At 35.6% G+C, this 12,075-nt stretch overlaps 1 protein-coding gene across 4 annotated transcripts in view; it reads right to left on the minus strand.

Annotated features, from left to right (window-relative positions):
• Positions 1-5,942: 5,942 nt before the first annotated feature.
• Col21a1 (collagen type XXI alpha 1 chain) overlaps positions 5,943-12,075 on the minus strand; it is a 174,541-nt gene continuing 168,408 nt past the window's right edge. For all 4 annotated transcript variants that reach the window (XM_048805528.1, XM_048805529.1, XM_048805531.1 and 1 more), the window contains 5 exons: positions 11,169-11,315; positions 11,023-11,077; positions 10,320-10,520; positions 9,261-9,338; positions 5,943-7,529 (listed from right to left, as the gene is read on the minus strand). In XM_048805528.1, coding sequence (XP_048661485.1) covers positions 7,342-7,529; positions 9,261-9,338; positions 10,320-10,520; positions 11,023-11,077; positions 11,169-11,315 — 669 coding nt within the window. In that variant the 3' untranslated portion in view covers positions 5,943-7,341. The remainder of the gene's footprint in view (positions 7,530-9,260; positions 9,339-10,319; positions 10,521-11,022; positions 11,078-11,168; positions 11,316-12,075) is intronic.

Raw genomic sequence — 12,075 nt, forward strand, 5'->3', positions numbered from 1 at the left:
CATGTTTAAGCCTCTACAAATTATCTTCAAGTATGTGCTGTTTCTAGCAAGCCACTTCCTACTAAACAAGCTCCCCCTTTTAATTTTTGCCCCTCAATTGTAAGCAGACTAAAGAACTGCTTTCTTCCATAAGTACTGAGCAATCCTCCAAGGCTCAATTATCCAAAGAATTATTTTCAATACAAAAGTTAAATGAATTTTGAAAACAAGTTTTTGATGGTATTTCTGAAATGACATGTAATACTTCTCTAAATTGCTATCACTAGTTGACTAGTCATTTAGAAGGAGTTATTCCATACATTTCTTAGTCTCCCATCTGGGAATATTTCTCTTTGACCACATGACCAGAGAAAGAGGTTTCCACTAGAGCCTACTAAGGAGTAACCACAAACTGATGTGTGAATTGGACATTGTCACCCAAGTCCCACCTCTTTTTAATAATTATTTAGGTAAGCTCAGAGATTTATTGAAAAAAATGTATCACTAAATTTATCATGGGAAAGAATAGGGAATGACCTAAACAGGGGAGTAAAACCTCTCACAAAAATTTACTTACCTACAGAGGAAAAAAAAAGAAAGGCTGAAAAAGTTTAGGGGAAGTGTCTCTTAAGAATATCAAAGGGAGGTCAGAATAGAGGAAAGGCACCTGGGATGCATGTATGAATATGTGACGAAAATGCCACCATTATGTACAACTTTAATGAACCAATGAAAAAATTCACTTTGCTTTCAACTTTCAAAAAAGAAGAAAATACACATGACCTAATCTTTGGGGATAGGACTTATGTTTGAATCCTTGCTGTTCCCCTCTTCCTATGTAACCAGGAAAAATCTGCTCCTGAGTTTCTTTAGTATGCAAGATGCATAAAATTTACATATTTTATATAGCTGATTCTGAGATTAATAAAAGCATTATTAAAGTTATGAATTCAAGTTTGTTGTTCCAAAATCACTAGATCACAGATGGAAAAAATCAAATAGATTTGTTTTCCTAAATCCACCCACTGCCACACACTCAAAACTTCTCCTCTACTCCCCAGCCTCTTGTTCTCACCACTTTGTCCTTAAGGCAAGGAAAATCACATCTAAGCTTTTTTATTCCTCCAGGCAACCACTTAAAATCACTGCTTTTGGCTCTAAAAACTTCTATTTACCATTTCCGGTTTAAGGACTTAGGTATTTCCTCCTAATATTTAACTAATGGAGATTGGATTGTTTCCTTTTATCTTAAGTAGTCAATTTGATTTACTGAGCATTTCCAGCCAAGATGACACCCATTACAAAAATATTCAGCTTCTCATCCAACTTAGTCTCCTAATTAGAAAGCCCATCCATCACATCCTTCACACAGGTGAGATTGACAAATGCCACACACTTTTACCACTAGGTGTTCCTTAAGGATCCCAGCATGAGCAAAATAATATTCTCTTGAATCCTCAGGATTCTTGCAGAAAGAGAAACAGATGCCTTGAAATCAATAAAATGTGATGTGAATAAGACCAGAGAAAAGAGACTTCTGGTCACCATCAGAGGTAGTCAGAAAATAGTCTGGCATGTTTTGCCCCAGGGGAAGATCAAAATGAATACTTTCCAATTTGCATTTCAGATCACAGCATCTTCAGAGGCAGTCCCTAAAAAGATGCAGCCCTGAGCTCTGTAAATAAGTTAATCCTATGGCCAACCATAGGACAAATCTTAAAGTTTTGGTCAACATATTAGTTTCACATTCTGTAACTGAAGCCAGAATTAGGCAGGCAGATAGGCAAGGGTCAGATCCAGAAAATAGAGGGATTGAAATGTTAATTCCTTCAGAGCCCTTCCTCCACCTTTATCAAGAACCTGTCCCTGCTCTAACCCATGCTAAAGTAACCTGTCCCTATAGGGAGTTATAACATTGTTAATTAATGTGTCCTGGGCTCCATCCAGCCCTTCCCCAGTCCATCTGCTTCTCACCTTTTGGCCATCCCACTGAGCATCTCCTGGGCCTACTCATGTATGCAGGAAGGAGAAAGATAAGGAAAAGAGATCAGGAGAACAAAGGTAGCCTAGGACATATAAAAAGACAAACACAGCTTCTTGGGCTACCAGGATACCAGCTATGGCTCCCTTCTCCCTCCTGGAATAAGTCTATGTTACCCCTTTTTAAATAAGCCTTGCTTTATATTCTTGCCTTGGCGTACTTCTCTAATGTTATACTTCAACATGGGAGGGAACAGAACTGGTCCCCAGTAACTGGCAGTATCATATTAATAAGCTTCACCTTCCTGGAGTCATGGAAGCAGGAAGTTGTGAGTACATTATGAAAGTTATCCGAGACCTTAGTAGGATAAATTGAAGTGCTGTTTTTTTTTTTTCTACCATCCTCTCTGCTTCTGTTTTGCCTCTATTTTTCACCACTATCCCTAATGCCACTGTAATGAAGTTTAATTAGCTTCTCCACTTAGAGTCTCCCCTAGTTTCATCTGTTTTCCCTACAACCAAAGTGATCCATCTAGAAGGCAAATCTCTTCTTACTATTTCCTCCTTCAAATCTTGCAAACTTCTTTGACATCTCTTCTTTCCTTTTCTGTTCCTTTTCCTATTCCCAGTGTCTTTATGCTTATCTTTTGCCATGCCACACCATCAGCGTTCTAAAACTTGAAAATACAGAAGGACTTTCCCTCCTATTGAACTGGGCACTGGCTTAAGATCTTTGCAGAAGTTATTTCCTCTGCCTGGAAAGCAAACCAATTATGTCAGAACCTCTGGGCCCAAGTAAGGGAATTTCTTAGAAACTACCTAAGAAATTCTAAAGTACAGCCAGGGTTTAAAAACAGAGTAAGTTAAACCTTTTATAGATTAAAAAAAAAATGATTCAGGGAAGTTTTAAGAGTCACTCTAGATCACATGACACAGAACTACTTTTACCTTTTTTTCCCCAAAAATGATAAATGCCATAATTAATTTTACTTTGGATGTCAATAGGAACTATAGATACTTTCTAAGTGTGATTTGTAAAAACTATACTATTTTGAAACAGCAGCTGAATTGGATAAATTATGGAAAACACTTTACTGCTTCTCAATTCTTATTCAGAATGATCCTTCAGTTTCTATTGCAAGTTGTTGTTTTATCTGAAATATCAACAGAGGGCTTTTGATGTCTACTTATTTAAAATTCCTCTTTGGAAATCTTTTTTTGGGGAAAGTATAAGCCAGGAATAACTTAGTGGGCTATCATTACAGTAATGTTCCTTACTTCAAATGTGTCATTTGGGGCAAAATTAAAATTTCCATGGAACTTTTAACAGGAACATTTGTTAAAACATTCCAAAGAGAAACCTTTGCAGCTCAATTTAACTAATGTAACTAATGTATGGGTTGATTTTTACTCTTTCCATTTACAACTACAGAAAAGACTCTAAATTTGAAGTTCTATTTGTGCTTCTCCTCCTGCTGCCTAGGATCCTCAAACAGCAGGCTCTCAATGCTTCAGGCACAGAGATGGTCTCTTGTGTTGACATTGGATGCAACCTATCTTACCAGGACAAGGAAGCAGGTCCTTCAACAGTTAGCTGAAATATCGAGATGATATTACGGACAGTTTCCCTCCCCCATGCTCAACACAGGTGAAATCCTTACAGTAGGCCAGGTTCCTAACTGTTACCAGGAGTGACATTTGAATATCTCCTCTAACAATCTAGTTATCAATCACCAGAGTATTTTAACAGAATCACACAAAGGTAAAGCAGACAGTCAGGGCATACAAATATAAATGCATCATCTACTATGATTTAGTATGAAAAGTTATTTTTTATTCCTTGGAATAACTATTTTGAAAAATGAGAAAATGCATAGTGATAACTTCTGTGATTAATACAATGAGCTGGGGGAGCTGGGGTGGGGGTGGATTTATGTGTTTTGCTGCCCTCTGCTGGAGATCAAGAATAAATTCCAGCTCCATTCAAAGTAAAACTGTCTTCATGTTGGAATTGAAAGTGAGTACCTAATAAAGTTCTAAATACCAAAGACAAACTAGCCTTTACTGAGAATTATTCTTCAGACACAGTTTTATTCTGAATGATGATGAATTAGTTTAACTTTACTCAGCATCAGTTACACATGTAAAATTTTTTGAATAAGTGTTTTAATGTTTCACTTTGGGGATCTGCTAACTCCACACTGTCTGTATGGTTCTGGTAAATTGTGTTATTTTACTCCACTGATAAATTTCTTTCATTTAATCTCATTTAATCCTTGTAGTGCGATAAGGTATTATTAATATTTCCCTATTCAACATGTAGAGAAATTGAAACACAAATGAGTTCCATGAATTTTCTGAAGACTCACAGTTAGAAACAAAGTAGGAATTTGAACCCAGGCAGTCTCACTATGGAAGCCATGCTGCTGTGGTTGTGGTTGTGGCTGCCATGCTGAGGATAGAACCCAGGGTCTCATGCATGATAGACAAGAACCCTACTACTGAGCTACACCCCAGCCCAGAAGCCATGCCTTTGATGACAACATGAATTAAAAGGCACTGAATGTAATATAGTGCTAAGGAAATACTGTAGTGCAGAAATGACTTTGTAGGACAAAATTATTCACTTACACATTTTTAAAAATAGGTGCTCTGTGGGTAGGTCTAAATTTTGACCACAGGAAAAATATTTTGAGGCATAAAATATGCCATGATAATTGACAAGAAATAGTTCATGATACACCAATTTAAAAAACATAGATACTAAAAGAAGATATGGTTTATATCCCATAGGTTTTCTTGTTCTTAGAATTCCTCATGCTTGTGCTGATCCTCTAGGCTATTCTCATTTTCACTATCTTTACAAGATTTGATTATGCTAATGCCTCCTAAACTTTCAAATCTATATTTATAATCCTCTTCTTTAGAGAAGGTTTCCCCAAAGGCACTTACATCAGTTGGCTTGGAATGTCATAAAAAAGTATCACAGACTGGGTAGCTTTAGCAACAGAACTTTACTTTCACACCGTTCCGGAAGCTGAAATTTCAAAATCAGGTTGGCAGCATGTTTGGTTTCTAGTGGGGGCTCTCTCCCAGATTAGAGAGAGGCTTTTGGACTTTGTACTTCCATGAAGAGGGGAGAGAACAGGTGAGGGAGGAAGGCAAGCTCTTTTTATAGGATCACAGGCTTAAGATCTCACTTAATCTTAATTGTCTCTAAATAGTTACATTGAAAGTTAGGATTTCAACAGGACTTCAACATATGAAGGGAGAGTGCAATTGAGTCCATAATATCATCTTATACTTTTCTATAGCACTTCTTTTTTAGAATTAATGCATTTGAATCACCTAATTACTTACCTGTGTTTCATTAGACATGCGTTCCCTCAGGCCACATTCTATCTCTATTGCCATCTATGCCAGGTACAGTGCCTAACACTTAATGGTCAGGGGTAAATGCTGTTTGAATGACAGCATGATACCAACTATCTTGTTTCTCTACAAGGTCTTAGAAGCAAAGGCCATAATTAGAACAGGGTAGTAGGATTGTTAGGCCTAAGCAGATATTTGGGCTTTGCTGGAGAGATAACATACAAATAGCCTCATATTCATGTGTTTACTGAAATGCATGGACTTTAATCTCCTCCAAAGTCCTCAACAAAGTAGTGTAATCTGCACATAGATGTAGCTAAACACTGATCAAAGGCCATGACTGGGCAAGGAGGCTGTGCTCCACCTTTTGGGGCAAGTATCTTACCAAATCAATTTGTAGGTTCTTCTTTCAGATGAGCCAATTATTTGAGGATAGGGTAAACAATTTAGTAAGTGAAATGATATACAAGTCATCCTGAATATTGATAAACTCAACAATCAGTTAAATATATATATTTAATATGTATATTTATTTATTTATATTATATATTTAAATATATATGTAAATTTATTTATTTATTTATTTATTTATATTTTAAAAAAGACCATACTCAGGCTCATACAAAACTTTATTGTACTCCGATAACAAGAATGTAACAAAATTTTGAGCATGACAAAGACAAAATATCTCAATTCTGTTCCTTACAAAAGCATTAAGTACAGTACACAAAGACTGTTTGTAATAGTTTGAAGTGTACTAAAGATATGAAAACATACTAAGATTTATGGAATAATCTTTTTATGGAATAATCTTTCAACTACAGCATTTATTCCCTTTAGCTTTGCTAAAATGAAAATAACATACATGAACATACACATATAAGTGAAATGAAAAATGAAGGCATACAACAAACATTTCAATTAATCAGTAAGTGTGAAGTCTTCTTAGTTCTTCTGAAGTGATGTTTCCTTTGAATATATTATACACTGAAACATTACTTTTAAAATATTTTTAATGTTAGTTAATTTGGACCATTCAAATGTAGGCAGTACACTTTCTTAGCATTATCATGGATCTGATTTTGGAGTTTGAAAGTGAAATAAGAAACACATTAAATGTATTCAGAGGTGATATTAAAAACACTGAACAACAAGTAGTCCACTGACCCTAAACAAAATAAGCACAGACACCAAAGTAAATGACTCATGTGACAACACAGTCCTACCACAGTATCCTTAGGGGGTTGGTTCCAGGACTTCTACCAACGCCCCACGGACACCAAATCCATAGATACTTAAGTCCCTTTTATAAAATGGCATAGTATTTGGACATAGCCATGCACATCCTCCCATGTACTTTAAATAATCATCTCTAGATTACTTATAATACCTAACACAAGATAAATGCTATGTAAATAGTTATTATATTGTATTGTTTAGGGAATAATGACAAGGAAAAAGTCTATACATGTTCAGTACTGACACAGTTAAAAAAACAATATTTTCAACTCACTGTTAGTTAAATTCATGGATACAGAGGGCCAATTGCACCATCTATCCTAGATGAATATCAGCCCTGATCTTGTTTCCAATGACCAGATACATTTTGGCTAATATGACACATGAGCTATGATATGCAACATGAAATACACACAAGCACAAACTCAAAAGTCCCCTGCATGGAGACTGAATGTGAAGTATTTCACAGTGACAAATGGACTGGTTAACAGGCAATGGTGGATTTTTATATTCAACTTTGATTAAAACAAATGGACTTCACAAGAAACCCTTGAGACTTAATTAATGCTACTAATCTCAAGGCTCCAAATTATTGCGGAGCCTTTTAAATCAGTATGTGACCTTTTATATAATTTTCCTTAAGGAAAAAAAAAATAAAAACACCGAGGTACTTTAGTTACTCTTCAAGGGATTACTGCTGGTTATCTTCCTGAGATGTAAAAGACCACAAAAGAAAAGCACCATGCCTAGGTTGCTGAATGAGGCATCAGACTAATAGTTCGGTCCTTTTCTAAAGGGATCTCTTCCAACAATCACACTAAAACACAGCGATGGATCACAGATCCCCGGGGGGCCTGGCTGCCCTTGGATTCCAGGCTTCCCATGATCTCCATCCTTGCCAGGGATTCCTGGGTCTCCTTGAGGACCTTCTTTGCTTATTCCAGGAGGACCCTCAGGACCTGAGATAGGACATGAGCAACAAGTGAATAGGGCACTTGGGCTTTGATGGGGAAGTCGCTGATTCTGCAAGAAATTTAAACTGAAAAACAATTCTTTGAACATTTTACATATTTGCACTAATTCTCTACAAGCTTCTCACTTTCAAAAGAACCTTTAAAAAGTAAATATCAACTTTTGTAAAAATTGGCTAAGCCTAATCATATTACAAATTAAGACACTGAGTGAAAATTTTACCCTTCTGATTTGTGGATTGTTCAAACGTATTTCTTCCTTTCAGTCTTTTATCAATATGATATTAAATTAGCAGGTGATATATAAGTAAGCCAAAGCTTAATGAAGTCATTTTGTGTCTTATTTGCAGTAAAAGTGCCTATTTAAATCATATAAGATTTCATATGTAAATACATTGTCATTATCATAGTATACTAGTCTTCAATATGTACAGGTATTACAACAGTAATTTATCAACTATAGCTTGGCTAGTTTGTTTAATATATCCAAGGAGAGTTAACTTAGGATACTGGTTTTCTAAAACGATGACTCAAAATAAAAACAAAATATTCAGATTAAGGGACAGAGCAGAGTAATTGGGAGCACTTCCTACTATTCTACTTCCTGCTATTACTATTGATAAAAATTTACTTAGCGCTTAACCCTGATTGTAGGTAAAGTCCTAAGTGCTTTAGATAAATAGTATTAAATCATTTGTTCGACTCAAAAGTTTCATGAATTATCTAAAATAAGAGTAATAGTAAACACTTATGGAAAGCACAAGTCTGATTGCTATGTACTGTTCTAAAAGCACCGAGTACATTAATTCATGTAGTTTTCCAATAATGTCGTAATGCATTTTATGAAAAAGGTAACTGAGGCACAGTAAAGCTAAATACCACAGATAACAGAGGTTACTTGAGACTCAGCTTTTAGCATTATTTTGCTTCCCCAAGAGTCATAAAGACTAAATAGCCTTACACATCAGCTAGGAAGAGGTGAATGAAACCACTCTATGTTAAGGTCTGTAAACAAGTCTGGATGGCGCCTGGCATTTTGCCAGAGGGAGTGGTTAATACTAAGGTCTGTAAACAAGTCTGGATGGCGCCTGGCATTTTGCCAGAGGGAGTGGTTTGTGAAGTAATGCTAGTGAGCCATTAAGTGTGGAGATTCCTTATTGGTTGACTGCTGTATCTAGTTTATGTTAATTAAGATAAGCTGTGTGGAATGTATAAATACCTCTGTTGTCCTACAATAAATGGCTCCTACTCCTGCTGCATCAATCTACACAAGTTGTTCATCACACACACACCCCCCCTGTTATTTTGCCCAGCCAGCTCTAGACCTTCCAAGGAGTCCAAACAACAGATAATCCTAAATGATTCATGGATAAAAGATATGCATGACAAAATTCCAATAGTATGCATGACAAAACCTCAATGTTTCAACTATAAATGATTAAAGAAAGTCTTGGCTTCAAATTATTTGACATAGTTTTATGATGATTTTTCTTAAAACAAAACATGCAACAAGCTGGATGTGGTGGTGCATACATGTAGCCCCAGCTAATCGGAAGGCTGAGGTAGGAAGATTACTTGAGCTCTGGATTTCACGGCCAGCCTGGGCAGCTTAGGGAGACCCCACCTCAAACAAGCAACCAACCAAGCAAAAACAAAACACAAAACAAACAAACAAAAAACACAGTACAGCAACACTTAGGAGCACACCCCAGTTCTTACCTGGGGGACCAGGAGGACCTTGCTCTCCAGGATACCCAAACCCTTGGCTCCCCTTTGCCCCATTTCTCCCTGGTAGGCCTGCAGAGAGTCAAACATGTGAGTAAGATGATTTTTCTGTAAAATCACTGCCTTCTAGAATGTTTCTCTCAAAGCTGATAACATACACATTGAAAGAAAATTATCTATTCAAATATAGTCTGTCATCTATTTTTTATTACTAATGGAAAACAGAATTTGTGAAGTAAATTTTCAAAACTAATCAGCAGTGTAGATGAAAGATATAATGGGAATTAAATATTGAGAAAACGCAATGGTTTGTCATCATTTGTAAATTACACTTGCTTTTTATTACTTTCATGAAATGTTCAAATTGTTCATGTAATATTAAATAAATAGGTTAGAAGTATCAAACAACATTTCACATAAAATTTCAAAGGCAAAGAAGTAAATTATGAGGCAAAACATAATTTTTCCTGTAATATAAAAAAGAATTCTGAATAAGGTAACAGTACAGAAAGCACCAAAGTCAAAATAAAGGAAATAGTGTCTGTGAGTCTTTTTTTTTTTTTTTTCCTTTGGTACCAGGGATTGAACTCAGGGACACCTGACCATTGAGCCACACCCCAGCCCCATTTTGTATTTTCTTTAGAGACAGGGTCTCACTGAGTTGCTTAGCACGTCACTTTTGCTGAGGCTGGCTTTGAACTTATGATCCTCCTACCTCAACCTCTTGAGCCACTGGGATTACAAGTGTGTGCCACCACACTGGGCTATGATTTTCTTTTAAAGACTTTATTAAACTCAATTAAAATTTCTAAATGTATTGTCAACATCTGTACCTTCACATGTTCACAATTTTAACCTCTCTGACAGAATATTCAATAAATAGAACAATTGCTCTTTAACACAGTTGACAAATTATTTAAAGGCTTAAGGGTTTACAAAATATTTTTCCATTATGAAAATAAAAATGAACTTTTACCTACTAGGTAAATAACAGGGTTTAAATTTTAAAATGCCCCTTTATTGTTCATTTTCTTACTCAAACAAATTAAGTACCTTTTAGTCCTCTGGCACCAGGACGTCCAGGGGCACCTATTAGTCCAGGAACACCATCTCTTCCTGGCAATCCAGGAAATCCTCGGGGACCTTCAGGGCCTATGGGACCAGGTGGCCCAGGAACACCTGGGGAACCACGCTGAGATTGGCAGTGATCACAATTTTGAATTCTGCCACTCTGAAGTAAGACTGGTAGCTGAGCTTAAAAACAAAGAAACACCACCCTTTATGTTTAAATGGTGAATAGGAGTTAATAACATTTCTAAGCAATTTTTAAATGTGAGATTACTCACTATGAGCATATCTCAAAAAATTTAAATTCTAGTAATTTACAGAAATAGTCATTATTCTATTCAATAATTTTATCATAGCAACTGCTTAAAATAGGGCAGAAAGAAAGAGTGCTCCTCCTGCTCAAAAATTGGCAAATTATAGATATTCAAAATATTTAGGCATTGATTTGTCATGATGTGTGTTAATAATTTAATTAATGATGAAATAATAATAAATTCCTTTACTAAAAAACAACAAATACATTTAATATTTCATCTTTATAAATATATCCATACCAAAAGCCCAGAGCAAGTCTTATAAATGTCTATTTTCTTCTTTATTTTGGTTATGTCTTCCACAATTTCTACTAAGAATATGGATTATTTTTGCACTTTGAAAGAAGTTATTAAAAACTATGTTTGAGACTTACCTCTTAACACATCAGTGCAAACTTGACGAATAAACTGTTCTGAAAATTCTCTTCCCTGCATCAAAATATCATGGGTTATAAAATTTGTACATGTAGCACAAAAAGCAACAAAAATACACAAACACTGAAAGAAGCAGAATACTTACAGGCTTTCCATCCAATCCTGGAGGTCCCTGAGGACCCGCTTCCCCACGCTGCCCCTTAGGACCCACAGGCCCCATCAGGCCATCCACCCCAGATTCTCCTTTCGGTCCAATGGCACCTCTGATTCCAGGTTCTCCCTTTTCACCTCTCTAAAGCCAAAGTAAATCTTTAGAAATTCCTTTTAAATATTTCAGAAGGCACAACTGCATCATAAAAGTCATAAAGGATATGACATATATATATATATATATATACATATACATATACATATATATGTATATATATACACACACACACATATATATATTTATTTATTTATATGTACATATACAGATACAAATTATGGAGAAAATACCATCATTGACCAGAAAAGAAATTTCATACCATCTGAACTGTCATTTATCCACACATCCACATCCAGCTAGGCAACTCAAAAATATGCACTATTTACTGAGCATATTGTACAGCGACAGAGTTATAACAATGACATGACATAGTCCTATTCCGAGGCACTTCCATTCTAGTGAGTAGATAAATATAGAGATGCACACTACTTTTCATAGAAAAATGCAGATCCCAGTTGTGAATAATAATTGATGATTTTCTCAACTCTATGACAATTTACACCTAAGTCAGTATAAATGTCCACATTCTTTTTTTTTTACTATTTTAATAAACATTTATTGAATATCCACTATGTTCCAGGTGAATATCCACTATGTATCAGGGATATTTAAAGCATATTCATACATGACTTTTGCTCTTAGGGGCTCACAGTTAAGTCAGGGATAAATGTCTATATTTTAAAAACCACCAACTAAGAGCTTCTACTGAAGACTATAGAAGATATTTTCTATTTACAACACCAAAATCTAGATATTTACAGTACTGAAAACCCAAACAATGAAG

Source organism: Marmota marmota, unplaced genomic scaffold (assembly GCF_001458135.2).
Source record: "Marmota marmota marmota unplaced genomic scaffold, marMar, whole genome shotgun sequence".
Taxonomy (NCBI): domain Eukaryota; kingdom Metazoa; phylum Chordata; class Mammalia; order Rodentia; family Sciuridae; genus Marmota; species Marmota marmota.